Consider the following 25,037-nt stretch of genomic DNA (forward strand, 5'->3'; position numbering starts at 1 on the left):
GCGCCGTGGACCCTACCCGTCAGTTCCGCCCCCTCCGCGCTCGCCGTGGACCGGCGCGTGTGCACTCGCGCACGTCGCCTGATTTCTCGGCCATGACGCCCGCCCACGCGCCTAGCTCCCTTCTTAGAGCCCCGCCAATGCCTCGCGCACACCCCTCACCTCATTTTGCGCAGCTTCACCCTCTCGCGCTCTGTCCACGCCGCCAGCCGCCGCCGGAGACCCGCGCCCGCATTCCCGGCTATCCAGCTCGCCGGAGATCGCTCCAAGCCTCCCCGAGCTCCGCCCCGAGGTGAGACACCTGTCCCCGTGCCCAATTTCCTCTATTGCGCCCTATGTTCGGCCAATTTCACCTTCGCCGGTGCTCGGCCGCGGTGGTCCGCCGTGCTCGCGCGGTGGCCGACCGATTTAGCCCAGTCTAGTTCACCGGAGTAGGTCCTTGTGTCGCCCTTGCCTCTGCTGAAGTTAGCCAAGGCCTTAGCGCGCCTTAGGACCCCTCCCCGTGGCCGGAATGGCTCACCGGAGTTACTCCGGCCCGCCTGAGACCTTATCACCGCCGTTCTCCCCTCTCTGCCCGTGGATTCATGGCCCCTTCCCCGCCATTGAGTTCGTCGTGGTGCCCTCTTCCTCTCTTCCCAACTACGGCGACCCCAGAGCCACCCTAGCTCGCGCCAGCCTCAACTCTGGCGACCTCACCGCCGCGGAGAAGAGCGGCGCCGCTTCGCACACGTCTGTTTCCCCCGATCTGATCCCCTCCGTCCAATCCTAATCGAACGGCCTGGACCGTGGGTACTGCTTCGCGCACGCGCGCCCTGTGCCCTTGGCCTGCCTCTGATCCCCTCCGTCAGATTCAGATCGAACGGCCCGGACCGCGGATAACGCTTCGCGCATGCGTGCCCTGACGCCTTGACCCGCCTGTCAACGCCCAAGCCCTCTGGCGCTGGGCCCGCTCGGTCGGTGTGCCCTCCCCCTCTGCCGCTGACGCCCCTGGCCCCGCTTGTCAGTCGCGCCTGCGCGCCCGCACGATCTAATCTCAACCGTCTGTTTTTGATCCAACGGTTGAGGGAGCCCGATACCCCTTCGCGTGGCTGTTTTGCTTAAGAAACCCCCTTAGGAAATCAACCCGCTGTCCTCTGTTTTAGCGCATAGGTCCCTGATTTGTTTTAATTAGACCCCTAGACTTTTATTTAATCACAGATTTAGCCCTAATTTCATATTTCAAACTTCAAAACTTGTTTATTTCATATCTTTTTTCATATGAACTCCAAATTTAGTGGTTCAAATTGCAAAATGTTCACCAAATTATTCTCTGTTCAAATAAAATATGACCAACTGTAATCTGTACACTTTAATTTTTACACTTAGAATATAGAATTAAAGTATATGTTGATTTATTTATTTAATGAAATAAATAAAAGGAGAACCCTAAGAATAAAGTATATTCAATCTTGTAAGATTAGTGTTATGCATTACTTGGATTTATTTTTGGCTTAACCTCTAGGCCTTAATGACATAAATAGAATTAGGAATGTAATTATGGATAATACTTAAAAGATAATCAAATTTCTAAATGAGAGTAGTTTATCTTATAATTCTAGCTTTCATTTGTTTTAATCACTACTTAACCTTTTTGAGCTATGTTCCAAACATTTAGAGAGTAATCAATTCCCCAATTAGGATTAGTCCATTTTTATAACTTGACCTCATTCCTCTGTACTTAATATTGTACCTTCTTGAGTTGTGTGCCAATATTTGTACATGTCTGATGTGATGTTCATTTTTACCTTCCAAATGTATTGAATGTATGCTCTCCTTACTTAGACAACGAGCAGCTCGTGGTTCCTGAGTGTGTTGCTGAAGATCCCTCTGAGCAACAACCTGGTGAAGGCAAGTGTCCTCAGACCTATCATGTCCTACTTTACTTTATAATTCACTGTCCCGCATTACTTTATTGAAACCTAAGGATTGACTAGTTTGTATTTCCCTTACCCTTGTTTACCTTTTTGGGTTAATCATGGTTAGATTATGCTATTGCTTAAACTTAATCAATGAACATGATGTGATCTTTTATGATACGATGATGTTATCCCGATGGGGTCCTTGTGATTAGAGGGCTCAGGCTCTTTCCTGAGTACCTCTCCGTAAGGACCTGTTTGGGGAGTGACAACCCGGGATAACAGTGCAACCATGAGGGTGGAATGGGACGCCCTTAGCTGATTAATTAGAGGAACCATAGGAGTAGTTGGCTTTGCCGTAGGGCCGTCAATGGGGTTCGGGCATGGTACTTGCTCTGCCGAGGTTGGTTGCAGAGGTTCTTTGATTTGGTTTTGTTAGTCACCCTTCCTTTGGGGAGATGTACTGTGTTTATCAAACTGGAGAAACCTAACGGGCGGCTATGGCCTCTGGGAAATCTTTGTAAAGGCTACGTAGTGAGACCCTGCTAGGTCACCTTGGTAGTGATCAATGGGGAGGCTAGAACCTCGGGCAGAATGGGAATCACGACTTGTGGGTAAAGTGTGCAACCTCTGCAGAGTGTTAGAAACTGGTATATCAGTCGTGTTCACGGTTATGAGCAGCCTTGGGATCCTCTTCGATTAGAAGAACAATTGTTACTTTTATTATGATGATTAACAATGGTGATTATAATCCTGATCTCTGGTATTTCCTCTTGGAGGGAGTGCCTCTGGGTAATAACTGGGTTATTACTAAAATTTGGCTCTACTTATAATAATAAAACTTAACCAACTAAAAGCAACTACTTAACCTTAACTCCACATACCGCTAGTCCACCTTAGCCAAATGGGACATTGCTGAGTACGTTGATGTGTACTCACCCTTGCTTTACAAACCACCCACCCCAGGTTGTCCCCACTGTTCTTAGTGCTCGGGAGGTGAAGTTGGCAACATGGATGACTTCGAGGAGTTCCAGGAATACGATGAGTTCTAGTTTATTTTAGTGGCAAACCCCCAGTCAGCTGCCTGTGTAGGCTTATCTTCTACGTTTCGTTACTCCGCACTTTGATATTATTGTTGAACACTATGGATATGTATTAGACTCTATGGATGTCTCAGACATCTTGATGTAACTAAGTACCTTTCCGCTATTTAATTCAAGCATTATGTGATGATGTCCAATTATGTAATCGCTGTGTACGTGAGTTCTGATCCTGGCACGTACATGGTTCACATTCGGTTTACCTTCCAAAACCGGGGTGTGATAGGTGTTCTCACTCCTCTTTTTCTTCCGCTGTCTTCAATGTAATGGGTTGCGCCTCGGGTGTGGAGACATCACATTTCTCCAAGTTGACAATGTGTTTGGAGTCTTTGACCTTTTAAAGCTCACAAACTTGCCAATCACCTCCTCGGGAGACATTTTCTCATACCTAGGGCTCTCACGAATTAATTGCACTTGAGTGGGGTTATGAAAAACAAGAGATCTTAGAATAACCTGGACCACTTCAATGCCCATCCCACTTGGTGCTCCCGAGGTTGCGAACTTGGTTCACCATGGTCTTGAGCCGGTTGTACATGGCTTGTGGCTCTTCTCCTTTGTTGAGGTTGAACCGACCAAGTTCACCCTCAATTGTTTCCCGCTTGGTGATCTTGGTGACTTTGTCCCCTTCGTGTGTCATCTTGAGGACGTCCCAAATTTCTTTGGCACTCTTCAACCCTTGCTCCTTGTTGTACTCCTCTCTACACAAGGAAGCGAGGAGTATGGTGGTGGCTTGGGAGTTGAAGTGCCTCACTTGGGCGGTGCCTGTGCTCCAAACTCAACAATTTCCCAAATGGTTTCGTGGAGTGAGGTTAGATGGTGCCTCATTTTATGGTGGTTTTCCTAAGGGAACAGAAAGTAAAGGAGCATGTTTAGGGATGCGAGGTTGAGGGCGCGGATGAGTCGGTCTCGTAGTAGACCACCTTTTTCATCTTCTTTTTTCTTATTATTGCCCTTCTTTTTGTGCAACTTGATGGAGCCGATGGATTCTTCCTTGTCCTCCGTGTGCTTGTTGCTGGATATCTTGACCTTCTTTGACAAAGTCTTGACTTCATGCTTCTTTCCTAAAGTATCGGGCTTTTCACCAGTGGGCACCTCCTTTTTGGCGTGTTCATCTGACATCACTTCGAGTTGTTAGACTCTAATGAAGTGTCAGGCTCCGATACCAATTGAAAGTCGCCTAGAGGGGGGGTGATAGGTGAAACCTGAAATTATAAACTTTGAACACGAACTTCAACCAAGTAATAATGAAATCGGAGTGCGGGAGATAGCGTTAGAATCATATCGTAAAGTAATGATCAACACAAATGAACATGGTGATCTGTTTCTAGAGGTTCGGTTCTGAAGAACCTGCTCCCCATTGAGGACGCCACGAAGGTCGGGACTTTTTCAACCCTTTCGCTCTTGCTGCTACCTCAAGATTGGGGTACCCACTACTGCTAGGTCAAGGTGGACCCTCTGGGACTATCCTTAGTCACCATGCAAATGGTGTTCTGCCCTAGCCTAGTGGTTGTGTCTGCCCAGTAAGGCCACTGGCCTTTGGTGAAGGCAAGCACCTATAATTAGTTCTCTGGAAACCCAGCGGAGGGGTCCAGGTTTGCTATGTGTCTTAAAGATGAGGGCTCTCGGCACCTGCGCATGGGGGCCGGACCACCGTGAACGGCCCCCGCCCTCATGGCAGGCCACCCGGACCTCTGACCTAAGGGGGTTCGATGTGGCCACGTGTTGGCCAACACCGGAGGAGACGAGACCTCCCCCGAGCACCATCCTTACCCCCAGCCAAGGGCGATCCGAAATTGTTACGAGGAAGGGCGGTCCTAGTCACTACTCCCTGCACAAGGCAAGGCCAGTGCTGCCACGTGTTCTACAGCGTGTGATGTAAGTCATCGGGGGAAGCCTGACGTCAGCCTCTAAGTGTAAAGCGCCTCTGCATTAACTACAAACGAAACCTACACCTACTGTCCCAGTGGCAGGCGGTGTGTCCGTAATACACAGGCCGCTTGGTAACTCACAAAATATTTCACATGATACTGAGCATCAAGAGCATCACCAGAATCAGAAGGACCTTTGGCACGAAGGCCAAAAACATGAAGACATGTGGTACGAAGCCTTTAATCATGACAATTTTCCTTATGATGATGCTTCTCCTTTAGCTACAGAGTTGCAGGCAATACCATGGCCACCTTTGTACAAACCACCTCAATTGCCTATGTATGACGAACACTTTGATTCGAAGCAAATCCTGATGAGTTATGAAGCAACAATATCATCATACGGAGGCAACACAGCCGCCATGGCCAGGTCCTTTGTCATGGCAGTAAGGAGTGTTGCTCAAACATGGTATTCTTCTCTTCGGCCAAGAACAATAACCTCTTGGAAGAAGTTAAAGGACATGTTGATCACAAGCTTTCAAGAATTCCAGACGAAGCCATTCACTACCCAGGCCCTTTTCCAATGTACACACGATCATGATGAATATTGCAAGCTTATGTTCGAAGATTCCTATGGCTTTGGGCTCAAGCACCAACAATACCAAATGAAATAGTTACCAAGACCATGATCAAGGGGCTTTGTCCAGGACTGACGACTCAATACTTTGCTAGAAACCCCCTCAATCCTTAGAAAAGCTTCTTTAGAAGATGGATGAGTATATCAGAGGAGACAATGACTTTCGTCAGAGGAAGGAGGAGACCTTGAGATATTCTAAGATGACCAGGGGCTTCGGCAGACGGTTCAACCCAGGACATATCAGAACCATACATAATCCAAATCAGAACGAAGACAAAAATAATCACACTTAGGGACAACAAAATTAACCTCAACCTATAGGAACCCAACAACAACAACAATCAAAAAATACCTTCACACCACCGGCCCAAGAGGTGGAAGAGGAGGAAGGAGTTTTGAAGGAAGATTCAACTTTCAACCAAGGAAAATGTCCTGCCTTTTCTGTGGAGAGGACAAGGGGCATACAACAAGAACCTATCAAGTCACAATCTAGAAGCTGGAGCACGCCAGAATCAACCAAAACAAATCTTTCACACTGCTTCATACTATTCTTCATACATTCCAGAATATGTTCGTAACCAATAGCCAAGTCCACAACCCTCAGGCTCAGTTGCTTCGGCTCATTGGATTATGCCTCAGCCATTTACACTAGCACCTTCGTCATATGAGCAGTAGTTTTCTGCGTAAAACACACCATAGCGAGATGCAAGAAAACAATCTGAGGCCAGAACAGTCGATAGTACTGTATAAGAATCACATCTACTGAAACACCTGAGGGCTGGATCAAACAACCGAAGCTATTCAAAAAATCTCCAAAGATGTAAAAGCTCCAAAGTCGTTTCTAAGGGAATGCAGAGCTCAATGAAAACACCTCGTAAAAGTGTAAAAGTTCCAAAGTCGTTCATAAGAGAATGCAGAGATCAATGAAAACATCTAGTAAAGGTGTAAAAGTTCCAAAATCATTCCCTTATCCAGTGATTTGAACAGTTGGTTTTGATGTTGTTTTAAGTATGGGTGAAATTTGTCTGGTGGACTTAGTGAAGATTATAAGTGTAGTTTTGCAAAATTTAAAGTGTTGCTGCGATCTGACCGTTGATTTTGATAGCGTGTTAAGTCTAAGTGAAATTTGTCTGTGGATTTAGTGAAGGTTATGATTATAGTTTTATAAAATTTAAAGTGTTGGATTATATAGTGGTATAGATAGATAAGTTTAGGTAAAATTTATTTGGTGAATTTAGTGAATGTTATGAGTGTGAGGTGATTTGGTTAGATGAGTTTTATAAAATTCAAAGTGGTGGGTTACCCCGCACGGTTTTCGGTTTTTTTCTTTGAAGTTGTGGACTTGTGGGTCACGAGAAGCAAGAACAATCCTGTGGATTTATTTAAAAAAAACTATATATCTAAAAAATATACTTGCAATTTGGAAATGGTGGAGTAGTTTTTTTTTAAAAAACGAGCCCGACCTTGCTCCAACTCCCTCGATTCCCTCTCCCTATTCGCGTTCCCCACTTCCGTTCGCCGCCGACACCGCGTGCGCTCTCTCCCCCCCTCCGTCTCTGTCTGCGACGACTGGGTGGGCTACCGCTGCCGCCCTACCCATGTGCTGAGGCTTCTGCCTACCTCTTCGCCGGCGAAGAGCGCCCAGCAGGTATTCCCACGTCCTCTCTTTCCTGTCTGCTATGCGAAACCGAGTTCTCAAACTTTAATTTTTGAAATTGACTTCTCAAACTCTAGGTTTAAGCTATTTGGCTGTTTGATTCCTACTAATTTCTAACTTTTTGCCAAAAATTATTGGGTGCACATGTATACACTCATGTCCCTTTACTAGATCCGTCCTCGCTTCCACGCTGCAGTTGAAGATTTGATCAGCTATCGCCTTCGATGCAGTTGAATATTTGATCAGCTATTGACTTCGCTGCTGGCCTGTTTTCTCCTTTGGAGACCAAAGAAGCCATGGCGGGCCGGGAGGAGAGATATGTGAGGTCAGTCTGGTCAGCCTTTTTTTTGAATCTGTTGTGAGAATTTCACTTCAGTGACACACGTTCAGCATGCGTCAAGAATATATTAGTGACTTGGTGTCTTATTTTTGAAAGAAAAACATCAATTGAGTGGAAATGCATGGTGCCAGATAGGGCATGTTTGGATATCAGGGCTAAAAATTACTCCACCTGTTTAAAATGGATTAACCATGGGCTAATTATAGGCTAATGAGGGCGGACGCTAACCACCAATTAGCCATCAGTAAATCTTATTAGCCTAAAATTAGCCCATGTTAAGCCTTTCTAATTGGTATTCGAAACTAGGGGCTAATTGTTAGCCCCTGGATCCAAACAGGCCCTCATTCTATGGTGTACAAAAAGTCTACAAATCCTAAGAGCCCCTTTGGCAGGGCTCTCCGAAGAGCATCTGTTGTGGCTCTGGTTCTGCCAAGAGCTTTACCGAATACCAGTGAACAAAACAGCTCCAGCCAGGGAGCTAGCAGAAGCCCTGGAAAAAAAGAACTACACGCATGGAGCTGGAAATTATGGCTTCCAACAGCTCTGTTTGTTTATCTGCTTCACAATGCATAAATTTTGAAAGAAAGCAATTTTCTTCCAAAATATGTACTGATTTTAAATCCATTTTTTTTGAATTTTTGAAAAAACCCCAACATTCTCTCCTTTAAAATTGGAACATTGGATTTTTTCTCTTGCTTGGAACATTTTTCTTTGTTTTCACACAAAGTGTGGTGCAATGTAGCAGGACGTTCTAGACATTATACACCTATTCATTCTAGAAAATACAAGAAAAGTCATTCTGGCAAGCATTTTCCAAAGAGCTTCAGCTCCACCAGAGAAGGTTCTTTTCTGAAGGAGCTAGAGCTGGAGCTGTTTTGGGAGGAATTGGAGCCCTGCCAAACGAGTCCTAAGTACTAATTTTGCTGTTATTTTTGTCATACACAGGTTTCATGACTGGAAATCAGAGCAATCTGTTTCTGTTATTTCAGATAGGGTAGTATCAGAAAAAGGGCATAACATCTTTGGCTTGTTAAAGGACAGAACAGCAGGAGCCTTTTCATTCCTGGGGAACTCTTCACATTCTGAAGCCCTAAACAAATTAGGCCTAGGGGAGAAGTCAAAAACAAAAGTTCTTGATCCTCAAGGGCCATTTTTGCAGAGATGGAACAAGATATTTGTGATATCATGTCTTTTTGCAGTTTTTGTGGACCCATTGTTCTTGTATGTCCCAGTAATTGATGGTGGCAACAACTGCCTGTACTTGGACAAGAAGTTAGAGACCACAGCAAGTATCCTGCGCTTTTTCACAGATATCTTCTATTTACTCCATATACTGTTTCAGTTCAGAACAGGCTTTATTGCTCCCTCTTCTAGAGTGTTCGGTCGGGGTGCCTTGGTTAAGGACACATTTGCAATAGCAAAGCGATATCTATCAACATTGTTCCTGGTGGATTTCTTAGCGGTTCTGCCCCTCCCTCAGGTACTTGATATGCCATCTACTCAGTGAACATTTCATAATGGAACTACTTCAATCTGATCACAACTGCTTGTATTTTTGGAAAATATCCAATCAAACTTTGAAACTTTGACCGCCAATAACTTTTATAATATTTAGTTTGAAATAACAAAAATAGTATTTGTATATATGCTTTAAAAATACTTAACAATGTCATGAATTTTGTTGTATTTTATGTATACACCCTCAGAAAATATTGTCAACAGTAAATATTGTAAACTGTCATCCAAAACACCAAGTACTTTTCTTGACTGAAGGAGTATCAAATGGCTTACAGTTGTTATGCAGTGTTTTGTATAAACATAATATATTAATACGCACACACTTCGGTTCTAGGTAATGCTTATACAAGAATGAAGGGCTATGGTAAATGTTAGCAATTTTAGGTTACTTTAGGGTGCGTTTGGTTGTAATGATAGAACAGGATGGGATATGACGTTCCTTAAATAATGTTGTTTGGTTCAGGGTGAGGGGTTGGGACAAAACTATCCCAGTGTTGTCCCTCAAAATTGGAGGGACGAGAGAGGACGCCAGAGGACGTCCCTGTCTTGCCTGTCCCCGGATGTCCCGCAACCAAACACATCCTCAATGAACTTCAATGCACCAAAGGCACATAACACATGCATGCATAAGCCATCGGTGCAACTGTGCTACAAAATGGAAATATAGAATAGGTAATTGACATTATTGTCTTTGAATTAATGCATTTCATAATTGCAAGGTTACACACATTAAAGAGTGCTGAGCATTGGAATTAACATGAGGATCATGTTTTTTGTGTGAGATTGAGAGGGAAGAGAAGAAATAATAGGTTGTGATGCAGCTAATGGGAGCTGTGCTGTCTGTCCACGAGGTCTTTATTGTTTGACCTGGACTTTCCTGAATTAATTAGCTTGGCATGGTTTCCAGTTGCTGCAGCCATGGCATGCACCACCTTATGGTGGAAATCTGCTGCCTAGAAAATGGCATCAGTGAGGGACTTTCATCTTTTGAATTATATAAGCTATGATATGTATAGCACACTCCAAAATTATCATGCTGTGTAGTGATCTAATGCTTATAATACCCAGTTACATGGTATGAACAATGATTTGAGCTCCTTGCAAACGTGCCTGAAAGGTAGATAAAATCATGGACATTCTGGTTGTGCTTTATCATGAACATTGTATGATCAATCCTTCGTTCTGCTAATGCCTGCTATCATGCTTTGCAGCCCACTTATTATTAGATTGAATTGATCTTTTATTTTCAGTTTAGATCTGTCCACTAAACTTGTAATTTCCTGTGATTTTTCATCATCAGGTGTTTGTGTTGGTGGTGCTGCCTAAGCTCCAAGGTCCTGAAATTATGAAGGCAAAAATTGTACTGTTGGTTATTATTATTTGTCAATATGTGCCTCGACTGCTCCGAATAATACCACTTTACCTTCAAATCACAAGATCTGCTGGCATACTTACAGAGACAGCATGGGCTGGTGCTGCTTTCAACCTTATAATTTATATGCTTGCCAGTCATGTAAGCCCTCTAAACGAATTATTAAACAGCGTCATCCTTGGTCTTCATTATATTGTAAACTCAAGAAAGGATGAACGATGTTATCCACGAGCACTAAATTGCTCTCCTGCTATAATCAGACAGGAGGATGAAAGTACCAATATACCCCTGCTCTTAATCTTTAAATTGGTTCCTGGTCCATATATTTGTAGTACCAGCCCACAATTCAAGTACCTTTTACTAGGTATGTTATGACCGACAGCCTAGCAGCCCTAATAAAATCAGTTAGTTTGTTTAGATGGATAGGGATAATGAGTTTGTTTAGATAGATAAGGATTTGGTTTGTTAAGATATTAGATAAGGACGACTGCTATCTCAGCCCTATAAATGTACCCCTTCAATCAATGAAAGGTTAAGCAACCAAATCATCTTGCTCGGCTTCCCCCTTTTCCTGTCTCTACTGTTCACCGAACAGTACCGCACCCCTTCCAGCCAGCAGCCCTAACCCTAGGACAACGGCGCCCAAACGTCGTGGTCCAGAGTCTCGCCCTTCTCCTCACCACTCATACCTTCGTAGAAGCTGCAACTCCAACAATCTGGTATCAGAGATGCCAGGCAACGACGACAACACCAGCGATGTCGCATCTGCTGCCGCGACCAATTCCGCCAACGCAGCGCTAGAGCAAAAGATCGACACCATGACGATGGCCCTTGTCGATCTCACCACCGCCATCACTCAAATGATCAGTAGGCCGCCAACACCACCACCGCCCTCAGCGTCCACCAGCCCTACTTCCATCCCATATGGCATGCTAGGTTATGGAGGGATACCTCCCTTGTCAAACCCCGCCGCGCCACCCATACCATCACCGCCGATCACCACCACCATAGCCGCTCCACTCCCATCCACCTCAACCAACCTTCCACCGCCAACCTTAGCCTTGCTGCCACCCACATCTACCATGCCCATACCCATCCATCAGATACCCTTCCCACACTCCCCATCACCAATCCCAGGCTTTTCCGAACCCCACCATACCGCTTACCCATCGCAGCAAAACTCTCCCAACCAGCACCACCACAACCTTCCCTTTCCCACATTCGACGACAAAGAGGATCCTGTTGGCCGGCTGTCCCGCCGTGAGAGCTTCTTCTACAATCAAGGGACGCCGGAGGTGGATAAAGTCTGGATGGCCACGTACTATCTCATGGGCACTGCACGGCTGTGGTCCGTCATGCTACGGCGCGACGAGCCCACACTACACTAGCCGCGCTTCAAGACGTTGTGCCAGTAGCGTTTTGGGCCTCCTTTGCGCACGGACACGTTGGGCGAGGTGGCAGCACCGATGTTCAAGCGCCTCACCCCAGCAGAGATGACGGAGCGACGCCGCCAAGGGCTGTGCTAAAACTGCGATGAGCCGTTTGTACGAGGCCATCACTGCCAACGTTTCTTCTACCTTGAGGTGACCGCCGACGACAACGGGGTGGCTGCGGCGGAAGATCCCCCACCCCCGTAATCATGCCTTCCAGCTCGAGGACGAGCTGTTTTTGGAGGCCGGGAGAGATGTTATGACCGACAGCCTAGCAGCCCTAATAAAATCAGTTAGTTTGTTTAGATGGATAGGGATAATGAGTTTGTTTAGATGGATAAGGATTTGGTTTATTAAGATATTAGATAAGGACGACTGCTATCTCAGCCCTATAAATGTACCCCTTCAATCAATGAAAGATTAAGCAAGCAAATCATCTTGCTCGGCTTCCCCCTTTTCCTGGCTCTACTGTTCACCGCGGGTACTGTGGTGAAGATATTAGATATTAGATAAGGACGACTGCTATCTGTGAACAGTACCGCACCCCTTCCAGCCAGCAGCCCTAACCCTAGGACAACGGCGCTCAAACGTCGTGGTCCAGAGCCTCGCCCTTCTCACCACCACTCATACCTTCTTAGAAGCCGCAGCTCCAACAAGGTACCTTTCATTTTAACTATTGGATCTGGGTAGTGGGTAATGAATGGCTATTATAATTCCCAAGCACCATAAAGATCTCTTAAATGAGATGAACAATCTCTAGATAAACTGCATTTTAATACCCATGACTCAATGTCTGTGGTGAAGATATCACAAACTGATGTTGTAACTACTTACAGGGCTTTGGAGCTCTTTGGTACATTCTTTCCATCCAGCGAGAAGACACCTGTTGGAGACAAGCATGTATCAATCAGACTGGCTGTGATCCTACATCTTTGTACTGCGGGTATCATTCACTTGCAAATAATTCTTTCTTACAAAATGCGTGCCCAACAAATAGCACTGCCAATCCAGACCCTATATTTGGAATCTTTCTACCAGCTCTCCAAAATGTTTCACAATCGACGAGTTTCTTTGAAAAACTATTCTATTGCTTTTGGTGGGGGCTACAAAATCTAAGGTTTGCTAAGAAAAAAACCCTTCCAGTTTTCTTCCTTCCAACGCACATTTATATATTGTTTGTTGGTTTATTTATTGCAGTTCCCTTGGCCAGAACATGAAAACAAGCACTAATACATTGGAGAATCTGTTTGCTGTTTTTGTCTCGACATCGGGTTTGGTTCTATTTGCACTACTTATTGGTAATGTGCAGGTACAGACACTATTTTGGCACTGTTGATATTTTCTTGTAATGTATGTTGTTCAATTAAGTGGTAACTAATTAGTATTAATAAGGCCAACATATGGAAATGAATCTTTGGATGTGCAACTGCAGTTCTAATCTGTTATGCAAAAATCTTACTGCATAATTTTGATGCATAGTCATGTGATTGTAGTCAAAATAATTGGATAAACGTGAAAATATAAGACGCAATCCTCTTGCGAGTTCGAGAAAAAACATGAAAATAGAACTGCCTATAGATTGAGCTCATTCATTTTAATATCACGCCATACTAGTAACAAATTTACAGGAACATTTTCTTTACATAATTCTCTGAAGTACAGTGCTCAAGTGTTCTGCACTAAATGCTTTTCCTTGATACACTGAAACTGAATTTGGAAAGGATCAGAAATCTTATTTTATTTATTTTTAAAGATAAGCTGTCGTTTATTACCTTCAATATTAATATTTTCCTCAAACAGTTAGTTTCATATATTATAGACCTGTATTCATAAATGTGGGGGTGGGGCTTATGCCCTGTACCAGGTCTGCAATAGTTACTAGTGCAGTTGACACAACAATCATCCCTCTAACTAGAACTGGTTCTGGCAAAACTTGGTTGTTTTGTAAAATAAAATAGGCTAACATACATGTTTAAATATTTATTTCTAAATGTATTGGTTAATCTTCTCATTGTAAGCCACAATTAATTAGCTATACTACTACATTTCCTTTATTTATCATCTCTGGTTTACCAAAATTTATCCTGCAGCGTACCATGCCATACCTGAAGTTCAGCATGTTTGAGAAAAATAAAAGACAACAGCCTCATTATTTCAGTTCGAGGCAGGAACTATTAGTGTAACCATTAATTACTTGGTTACTAACTAGTCAGCTAAGCTTTGTGCGTGCCATATTATATAAGTTTTTTTTGGTTGGTGATTGCAGACCTATTTACAGTCAGCTTCTGTGCGTATCGAAGAAATGAGAGTGAAAAGGCGTGATACAGAGCAGTGGATGGCACATAGGCTACTCCCTGAGAATCTAAAGGATCGGATTATGCGCCACGAACAATATAGGTGGCAAGAAACAAGAGGGGTTGACGAAGAGGGCCTTCTTAAAAATCTTCCAAAGGATCTTAGAAGAGAGATAAAGAGACATCTTTGTTTGTCACTTCTCATGAAGGTGCTTCCCTGAACCTCTATCTGATTTGTCTTCTCCTTGCTCATCTTGTGGTGGATGTCTGATTGGTTATGGATGCAGTAACAACACTCTCAAGATAATATTTATCTGCAGCATCCATGCAGACTGGATATTTTGACTTATTGCCATGCGTCCATAAGCTGATGATGTATAGATGCCTAGCCTTACTTGCCAAGGACCACAAGTTCTTGAAGTAGTAGGTGTTTTAAATCATTGGGCTTGTTCGCTTTGCTCTCAATCTATGTGGATTGAGTAGGTTTAAATCCTAAACAAGTCAAAATCTTTCATAATTTTTTCCAATCCCATCCAATCCACATGGGATAGGAATAACCGAACAAGACCTTAAATGGAAGCTCCTGGTTTCTTATGTTGTATGGTTTTGCTAACTGCTAAGCGTAGGATTAGCAGGTGCCAGGTGTGGTTCTGTTCTGGACTAGGCAGGCTCTTATCTGGGCTTTAGTACAACTCCTGGTTTCTTATGTTTGATGGCTCTTATTTGTGTCAGCAGGCCGGAATGTTTAATTGCCCCCATGTATTGTTTTGGACAGGCCTAATGGTAGTTTGAACTGTGTATGTGAGGTGCTTGTTCATGCCTTATGCAGAAATAATACTGTTATCATTTGACCGTCTTCATCCACTCCAACAGCACTCTGTCATGCTATATGGAGCTTGATTCAATTCTGATCGTGGAAGAGGAGGGAAAGCCCGATTAGATAATGTTCTTGGGTAATAGATATTGACAGAAGGAAATTCTGAGACTAGTTTCTTTGCTAGCCTATGCGGCATGGACGTTCACTTTCTCTTGAATCTCTGCAAAGCTAATTATACTTTACCATCTTCCTTTTTAAAAGGAAATTAAGATATTCTAGAAGGCTGCATAGGCTAGCAATTTTTAAGGTCTTGCTACAGAGCCTTCTTCATGGGGTCCATCTTCTTTGAGCCATGAAAAAGATTGTGGAAGACTTGGGCTCCCCCTAAATGCAAGTTTTTCCTTTGGTTAGCTATAAGGAATAAATGTTGGACTGCTGACAGGCTCCAAATGAGAGGATTGCAGTACTCGGTGTGTTGTTCCCTATGTGATCAGGTGCAGGAAACAATCCAACATATCCTCTGCAGTCTGTACCTGCAGTTTTACTAGACAATTTTGGCATCTCATTTTGTCGTCTATCGGGCTTGGTGACCTCACTCCGTTTGTTGCTGAACAATCCTTTGCTGAGTGGTGGGGGAAGGCTTCTAAAAAAGTGCAAAGGTGCAAGAGAAAGGGTTTCAATAGTGTCATAATTCTTGGGGCTTGGTGCTTATGTCTCACTCGTAATAAGGCTGTTTTTGATGGAGTGAGCCCTTCCATTAGCTCGATTAAAAGGTTGTTTTTAGATGAATTGATCAGTTGGAATAAGGCGGGAGCAAAGCATTTAGGCAGTCTGGGGCTTATTGTCACCTTAAATAGGGTCTAATAGGGCCTGTCAGCCCTCCCCTTTGTTTCACCTTTCTTGGGTGCTGGAGAGGAGGCTTGGGTGTTTGGTCTTGGTTTTTATTTTTGTTTTTCTTTTCTGCCCTCAGGGCGTTGTATTTCGGTCCACTTTGGACCTTTCCTCTCTTAATATAATGATGCACAGTTCTCCTGCACGTTCGAGAAAAAAAATCATCTAAATGCCAATTCACTTCAAAATGTGTCTGAATTGCCATATGATGTGTTCCAGGAAATTCCTGACATGAGCTTTTGATTTCATGACCATAGAAAGTTGAATGGCAGTTAATAACATTTGAAAGACTTCATTGAGCCGATAAATATCTGGATGGGATCTATACCTTTTATACTTGATTCAATATTATATCTTTCTCTTAATGTCATGTTTTAATGAACAGTTGCCGTAGCTTACTATGTTATTAGCATGGTTAACCTTTTGCTGCTGTTTGCAGGTTCCAATGTTTGAAAACATGGATGAACAGCTGTTGGATGCCATGTGTGATCGTCTAAAGCCTATGCTGTACACAGAAGGAAGCTGCATCATTCGCGAAGGTGATCCAGTGAATGAAATGCTCTTCATCATGAGAGGAACACTAGAGAGTACCACAACAAATGGTGGGCAAACTGGTTTCTTCAACTCTAATGTTCTAAAAGGTGGAGACTTCTGTGGTGAAGAGCTCCTCACGTGGGCCCTTGACCCCACTTCAGCTTCAAATCTTCCTGGCTCAACTAGGACAGTGAAGACGTTGTCTGAAGTCGAAGCTTTTGCTCTGAGGGCTGACGACTTGAAGTTTGTTGCCACACAATTTAGGAGGCTCCACAGCAAACAACTTCAGCATACCTTCCGGTTTTACTCACAGCAATGGAGGACCTGGGCTGCTTGCTTCATACAGGCAGCTTGGCACAGATACTGTAGGAAGAAGCTGGAAGAGGCTTTATATGAGAAGGAGAAGAGGTTACAAGCAGCAATTGTAAGTGATGGCACTACTTCGCTCAGTCTCGGTGCAGCGCTCTATGCTTCACGTTTTGCTGGCAACATGATGCGGATCTTACGGAGAAATGCCACCAGAAAGGCCCGTTTGCAGGAAAGAGTACCTGCAAGACTGTTGCAAAAGCCAGCAGAACCCAACTTCTTCGCTGAAGATAGCTGAACTTGTACCCTGTAGCAAGCAGGGATTCATGGTCCAACCGGTGAAGTTTGTGCAGAAGTTAAGATTGGATGCTGTAGATAGACAGATCAGGTGCTCTAAAGCCGTCTGGTTTAAATCACCTAATTCGCGAAAAGGCCTGGTCCGAGTTAGATTCTCCGTTGAAATAAATTTGAAGCTGACGTTAAAAAAAAAATCCGCTTTTGCTCCACGTTAAATTCTGGCTTCCATAGTGGTCGGACTAGGGTGCTGAGATAAGGGTATTGAGATTTTTTAGATCTGTGTGAAAAGATTTTCTGTAACGTAATATCTGAAGGCTGTCTTATCCTCTGTAGGTTATTTTAAAAAAAACACGTATATTTCGATTGTATACAGGTTTCATGTATTATAAACACTCTAATTTACCTTGTGCATTTGAAAAAAGAGAGAAGATGCTGTGAATATAATCGATTAATTGTTTGTTCATTTTGTATACGTGTAAATGCAGTAAATTTATTTCTTCGTAGCATATATTTTAGAGACCAGAGGTTCAATCTAAAAATCATAATTTTAAAAATCTAACCCTACCAAAAATGAGACCCATTCAAAGCATACTAAGTTCTTCAATTGTTCATTCAGCTACCAAAATTCACGTAAGGAACTAGATGCATTTTTCAATGTTATATATCTTATTCAACTAGTGAAACTAGATGTACTTTTAATGTTATATATCTTATCCTGTACTGTTTGGTTCCTTTAGTGATGCGCCGTGATGTTCTGATCTTCACGAAGTAAGATCAAGGAAAAATTCCTGGTATGCCATCAGATTTTACTCATTCTTTGTGTGCCACTGAGTGACATATATGTATATTTTGTGTGTGTATGACATGTGGGGCCAGTGGCACACAAGGAATAAGTATATTTTCTAATGACATACAGGGAATTGGACTACGATCAATCGTCAGATAACTAGCTTCGAAGAAGTCAAGATAACTTGTTGTAAGCAGCGATAATTAGTGCAATCTAACAAATAAAACTCGAAGCCAACCACCGTCTTTAACCGACAACATGAATCGAAGATTCGCCTAACCACACTCTCAAAAAACCAACCAACACAACATACAATCGATCGAGAAGACCTCGAAGGGAGTAGGAGCACCAAGTGGGAGCGAATGAAGTCGCCGCTTCTGCAATCCCGCGAAGGAAATCACAAGAGCAAAGGGGTAAAGATCACTCTCAAGATTTGTTAGCACACAGCTGAACAAAAGGGGTTTTGTATTTAGATTAGCAAAAAGGTGTCCGATTAGAGAGAGCCTAGGGGTATTTATACTAGCAACAACCCTGCTAGATAGGTGGAAACCCGAAATGAAGAAGCTAAGACAGACTATCAGCCTGTTTGAATGGCTGCGCGTCCATGCGCAGGTTGGCGCCGTCCTAGCCAGCCATGTACGATAATTTTGAGCATATGGGTGGATACAGGTTAATAGCATTAAAATGATTTATTTTGCATCCACCTATACAGGATGTTACTCTCATATACAAGCAACCAAACATAATCTCAAATAAAGTCAACACATGTGATGATCCAAGATGAGATGGTGCGGGTAACCAATTAGGCGGTATTTGAACGAGTCTCCTCGAGATGACTTCGGTTCCCGCGTGGCTGTTGGTCTTCTGTGCACTCTTCGATGTTTTGACAATAACTCCACCTAGGAAAGTTTAAATGACGTGCCGTTTGTTGGATTTGAAAGTTAACTTGATAAGCTTTCACACCATGTGTAGCATGCACCACGAAACCTTCTAGATTGGTACAGTTTTTCATGGGAAGTTGGACCAACATTCTGTCACGATCAACTATGGACCTTCAGAGCAACCTTCACAAATCAGACTATATCTTGATATTAGAGTATCCTACATATATGGTACTTCTTGCATTTGAAACTAGACTTAATAGGCTTTCCAAAATGTCCTCAAGTACCTTCATATCTATTGAGAATCAAAAGTTATAATCATTTCTTGAACTGGTTCGTTATGGCATCAAACTCGTCCGTTTGTATTCCTCCATGGCATCCTCGTTATATATATATATATATATATATATATATATATATATATATATATATATATATATATATATATATATATATATATATATATATATATAAGAACAATCAAAGTAGAACACTTAGGTAGTATATAATTCTCATTAACATTAAAATGAATTTCACAAAGTAGCGTGTGCATCTCTTGCTATAGCTTATTAGCTCGGCTACGTGTAATTGATCCATCAAAGACTTGAGCTGGTGATGATGTTGGTTGTACTTGAGTTGATGTAGCTTGACTTGGGGGTTTGTAACATGTTGCTTAATGGCGTGGTCATACCATCCTCCTCCCATTTTAAAGGAGTCGTCCTCGACTCTGAAGTGTCTTCACTTGTAAATGGTAAGAGGTCAACAACATTGAAGTGTCTTCAGAGCAGCATTATCATTGATCTTGGCAAGAACATGGAATGGACCATCCCCTCGTGGCATCAATTTGGATTTGCGCTGATCAGGAAAACTCTCCTTGCGCAAGTGAATCCAAACCAAGTCTCCCGGTTCAAATAACACTATCTTCCTGTGCTTGTTCATGCTTGCAACCTTACGCACTGCTTTGAATTCAATTGCTTTCTTGGTCTTCTCATGTATCTTTTTTATATATGCAACACGCTTGAAAGCTTCCATATTGGTTCTGTCCTGTAATAGAAGGGGCAACAAATCTATCGGAGCAATAGGTTTGAACCCATATATAATTTCAAAGGGGCATAAATTAGTTGTAGAATGTATTGCCCTGTTACAAGCAAACTGCACGTGTGGCAAACATTCCTCACAATCCTTCAAGTTCTTTTTCACCATTGTTTGTAGCAACATTGACAATATACGATTCACTACTTTAGTTTGTCCATCAGTTTGAGGGTGGCATGTTGTGGAGAACAAAAGCTTAGTCCCAAGCTTTGCCCACAATGTTTTCTAAAAATAGCTCACAAATTTGATGTCACGGTCATATACGATGGTCTTAGACATTCCATGTAGCCTCAAGATTTCTCTAAAAAACAAATTAGCAACATGTGAAGCATCGTCGCTCTTGTTGCATGGAATAAAATGAGCTATTTTTGAAAATCTATCAACAACAACAAAAATAGAACCTTTTTTTAGTTCTAGGCAGCACTAAAATAAAATCTTTACTTATGTCTTACCAAGGAATTTTAGGAGCGGGTAAAGGAGTGTATAAACCATGAGGGTTCAGTTTTGACTTAGCTTTGTGATAGGTGATGCAACGCTCCACAAATCTGATGACATCTCTCCTCATCTTGGGCCAATATAAATGATCATATAGCAGTTCGTAAGTCTTCTTTTGTCCAAACTCCAAAATGACCTGTTAGACCTCCTCCATGTGACTCCTGCAATAAAAGCAATCTAACCGAAGAATTTGGAACACAAAGTTTGTTAGCTCTAAACAAAAATCCATCATGTATGTGATATTTTTCCAACCTTTTCCATCTTTACAATGATTATATGGTTCTAAAAATTAAGGATCATTATTATACATTTCTTTCAAATTTTCAAGACCCAAAACTTTTACCTCTAGTTGATTCAACAACGCATTCTTTCGAGACAGCATCAACGACTACATTGTCCTTACCTTTCTTATATTTCACAATGTATGGAAATGTTTTGATGAACTCAACCCATTTGGCATGGCGACGGTTCAGTTTAGCTTGCCCTTTCAAATACTTCAAAGCTTCATGATTGGAATGAATAACAAACTCTTTTGTCCATAAGTAGTGCTGCCATGATTCAAGCACTCGGGCCAAAGCATAAAATTATTTGTCATACACAGAATAATTCAATTGAGCACCTCCCAAATTTTCACTAAAATATGATATAGTTTTTCCTTGTTGCATTAAAACTCCTCATATCCCAATCCCACTAGCACCACATTCTACTTCAAAATTTTTAGTGAAATCAGGAAGAATAAGTACAGGTGCTTCAGTCAAACGTTTCTTCAATTCTTGAAAAGTATTTTCTTGTGAGTTTCCCCATTTAAATTCAACACCTTTCTTTATCAATTCATTTAAAGGAGAAGCAATGGTACTGAAATCTCTCACAAATATTCTATAAAAACCAGCAAGGCCATGAAAACTTCTTACTTGACTTACATTCGTTGGAGTTGGCCAATCCTTGATTGCTTTCACCTTGGATTCATCCACTTCAATTCCTTTTCCTGAAACAACAAAGCCAAGAAACACAACATGGTCTATGCAAAAACTACACTTCTCAAGATTAGCAATTAATTTCTCCTTTCTAAGCTCATCTAAGACTTGCCGAATGTGTTTCACATGCTCATCGAAAGATTTCTTGTAAATTATGATATCATCAAAGTAGACAACAACAAATTTTCCAATGAAAGCTCTGAAGACATGGTTCATTAATCTCATGAAATTACTAGGAGCATTAGTCAAACCAAATGGCATCACTAACCATTCATACAACCCAAATTTTGTTTTAAATGCAGTTTTCCATTCATCTCTAGTTTTCATTCTTATTTGCTGGTATCCACTTCTCAAATCAATTTTAGTAAAAATTGTGGAACCACTTAATTCATCAAGCATATCATCTAACCGCGGAATAGGAGAGCAGTAGCGAAATGTGATATTATGTCACACCCGATTTTTAGAAGGCAAACCGAATGCGAACCATGTACGTGCCTGGATCAGAAACCCACGTACACAACGATTACATAATTGGACATCATCACACATTGCTCAAAGTAAATAGCGGAAAAGGTACTTTATTACATCAAGAGTACGGAAAAGCGAACGTAGTAGATATGACCTTATCAAAGTACGGAAAAGCGAACGTAGCAGATATGACCTTCACATGCAGCTGACTGGGGGTTTGCCACTAACATAACTAAAACTCGTCGTAGTCCTAGAACTCCTTAAAGTCCTCCATTTTGCTTGCATCTCCTCCTGAGCACTGATTACAGTGGGGACAACCTGGGGTGGGGGTGGTTTTTAAAGCAAGGGTGAGTACACATCAACATACTCAACAAATGTCCCGTTTGGCTAAAGTGGACTAGCTGTATGTGGAGTTAAGGTTAAAGCAGTTGGTTTTAGTTGATTAGGTAATTATTTCTAGTAATAAGCCAAGTTTTAGTAATAAACCCAGTTATTACCCAAATGTACTCCCTCTAAGAGGAAATACCAGAGATCAGAGTTATATTCATCATCATTAACCATCATCATATAATTATCCAAAGTTCTTCTAATCAAAGAGGATCCCAAGGCTTCTCTTAACCACGAGCACAACTAATATACTAGTTTCTAACACTTACAGAGGTCGCACACTTTACCCACGAGTTGTGATCCCTTTCCAGCCTAGGTTGTGAAAGGGAAATGTGCCCTTGGGCCATTTCTAAGTATTTTGGTGATTGAGTGCCAACTCAAGTGCTTAAAATGTGAATTTATGCAATGGATGAACAAAGTGCAAATCAAGAGCAAAGGTATGTTTCTAAGTCTTAGTACATTGGTTTTGTGTACTAATATATTTGTCTAAGTGTTAGAAACAGAAAGAAGAAGAGAAGAGAAGACTTGGTTGTGTACAACCAAGGGGCTGTTTCGGTCTGGGGCACCGGACTGTCCGGTGGTGCACCGGACAGTGTCCGGTGCGCCAGGCTGCCTCGGCCGAAGAGGCCGCTCTCGGGAATTTGCTGACGGCGTACGGCTAAAATTCACCGGACTGTCCGGTGTGCACCGGACTGTCCGGTGAGCCAACGGTCGACTAGGGCCAACGGTCGGCCACGGATTCTGCGCGCGACACGTGGCCAAGCCAACGGTCGGAAGGGGGCACCGGACTGTCCGGTGTGCACCGGACATGTCCGGTGCGCCAACGGCTCCCAGATCACCAACGGTCGACTGCGCTGTTTAAGGAAGGAAATCGGGCACCAGACTGTCCGGTGCGCCCGACGACAGAAGGCAAGATCAGCCTTCCAGATTTGCTCTCAACGGCTCCTAGCTGCCTTGGGGCTATAAAAGGGACCCCTAGGCGCATGGAGGAGGGTACCAAGCAACCCTTGAGCATTCTTGATCATCCACACTCAGTCTTTGCGCATCCGTTTGTGATTCTAAGTGATTCGAGCTCCATTCTTGTGAGAAACTGTGAGATAGTCTTTGAGCTCGAATCTTGGCCGTGTGTGTGCGCGTTTCGCTGTGGATTTGTGTGTGTTGCTTCCCTCCCTTACTCCGTGCTTCTTTGTGAATCTTAAGTGTAAGGGCGAGAGACTCCAATTTGTGGAGATTCCTCGCAAGTGGGATAAAGATAAGCAAGGCAAAATACTGTGGTATTCAAGTGGGTCTTTGGACCGCTTGAGAGGGGTTGATTGCAACCCTCGTCCGTTGGGACGCCACAACGTGGAGTAGGCAAGTTTTGTACTTGGCCAAACCACGAGATAAATCACCGTGTCTCCTCTGTGTTGAATTCTCTGTGATTGTCGTATTGTGCAAGATCTCCTCTTTAGCCACTTGGCAATTATTGTGCTAACCCCTAACAAGTTTTTGTGGCTATAAGTTAAGTTTTTACAGGATCACCTATTCACCCCCCCTCTAGGTGCTCTCAATTGGTATCAAAGCCGTTCTCTTCACAAAGGGACTTACCGCCCGAAGAGATGGATCCTAAGGGGAAGGGAATCATGATCAACGACAAAGAAAAGGAATCCTTCGTCAACGAGCCGAAGGACGACAAACCTACCGACTCCGGCTCGGGGCATAGACGGAAGGAAGGGAAGAAGAAGAAGACAAGGCGCATCAAGGAGATCATCTACTACGACGATAGTGATGAGTCTACTTCTTCCCAAAAGGATGATGACAACGACTACAAAAAGACGGTCAATTCGAACTTTTCATTTGATTATTCTCGTATTCAACATAGTTCGAATTCACATTTGCTTTCCATTCCTCTTGGCAAACCTCCACACTTCGATGGGGAGGACTACGGATTTTGGAGTCACAAAATGCGTAGTCACTTATTCTCTCTCCATCCAAGCATATGGGAGATTGTGGAGAATGGAATGAAATTTGATAGCTCGGATAACCCTATGCTTATAAATGAACAAATTCATAGAAATGCACAAGCTACTACTGTTCTCTTAGCGTCTTTGTGCAGGGAAGAGTACAATAAGGTGAGCGGCTTGGACAATGCCAAGCAGATATGGGACACCCTCAAGATCTCTCACGAGGGGAACGACATCACCATGCTCACCAAGATGGAGTTGGTGGAGGGTGAGCTTGGACGATTCGCCATGATAAGGGGAGAGGAGCCAACTCAAACTTACAACCGGCTCAAGACCCTTATCAACAAAATAAGGAGCTACGGAAGCACGCGTTGGACGGATCACGACGTCGTCCGCCTAATGCTCAGGTCCTTTACCGTTCTTGATCCTCATCTCGTGAACAATATTCGTGAGAATCCCAGGTACACGATGATGGCGCCCGAGGAAGTACTTGGAAAATTCGTGAGCGGGCGGATGATGATCAAGGAGGCAAGATACGTCGACGACGCGTTGAACGGTCCACTCCATGAGCCTCAACCCATTGCTCTAAAGGCAACGAGGAGCAAGGAGTCGCTACCTAGCAAGGTGGCGCAAGTTGAGGCGGCCGGGCTCAATGATGAAGAGATGGCTCTCATCATCAAGAGATTCAAGACGGCGCTAAAAGGTCGAAAGGGACAGCCAAGCAAGACCAAGGGAAAGCGATCATGCTTCAAATGCGGTAAGCTTGGTCATTTTATTGCTAACTGTCCCGAAAATGATAGTGACCAGGAGCAAGGGAAAAATGGGAAGAGAGAGAACAAGAAGGTTTACAAGAAGGCCAAAGGCGAAGCACACCTTGGAAAGGAGTGGGATTCGGATTGCTCTTCGTCCGACTCCGACGACGAAGGACTCGCCGCCACTGCCTTCAACAAATCGGCTCTCTTCCCCAACGAGCATCACACTTGCCTCATGGCAAGGGAAAAGAAGGTAATCACTCGTAATGCTAATACTTATGATTCTTCTAGTGATGATGAATCTA

At 43.1% G+C, this 25,037-nt stretch overlaps 1 protein-coding gene across 2 annotated transcripts; it reads left to right on the top strand.

The window, feature by feature from the left end:
• The first annotated feature begins 6,923 nt into the window (after positions 1-6,923).
• LOC100285094 (uncharacterized) lies at positions 6,924-17,405 on the top strand. 2 transcript variants are annotated; one of them, XM_008679140.4, is made up of 8 exons: positions 6,924-7,145; positions 7,385-7,479; positions 8,440-8,974; positions 10,313-10,525; positions 12,651-12,931; positions 13,012-13,123; positions 14,081-14,317; positions 16,256-17,405. In XM_008679140.4, the coding sequence occupies exons 2-8, from the start codon at positions 7,451-7,453 to the stop codon at positions 16,952-16,954; spliced, it is 2,106 nt and encodes a 701-aa protein (XP_008677362.1). In that variant the 5' UTR covers positions 6,924-7,145; positions 7,385-7,450; the 3' UTR covers positions 16,955-17,405.
• Positions 17,406-25,037: the final 7,632 nt, after the last annotated feature.

The sequence above is a fragment of the Zea mays genome, chromosome 4 (assembly GCF_902167145.1).
Source record: "Zea mays cultivar B73 chromosome 4, Zm-B73-REFERENCE-NAM-5.0, whole genome shotgun sequence".
NCBI classification, from domain to species: Eukaryota; Viridiplantae; Streptophyta; class Magnoliopsida; order Poales; family Poaceae; genus Zea; species Zea mays.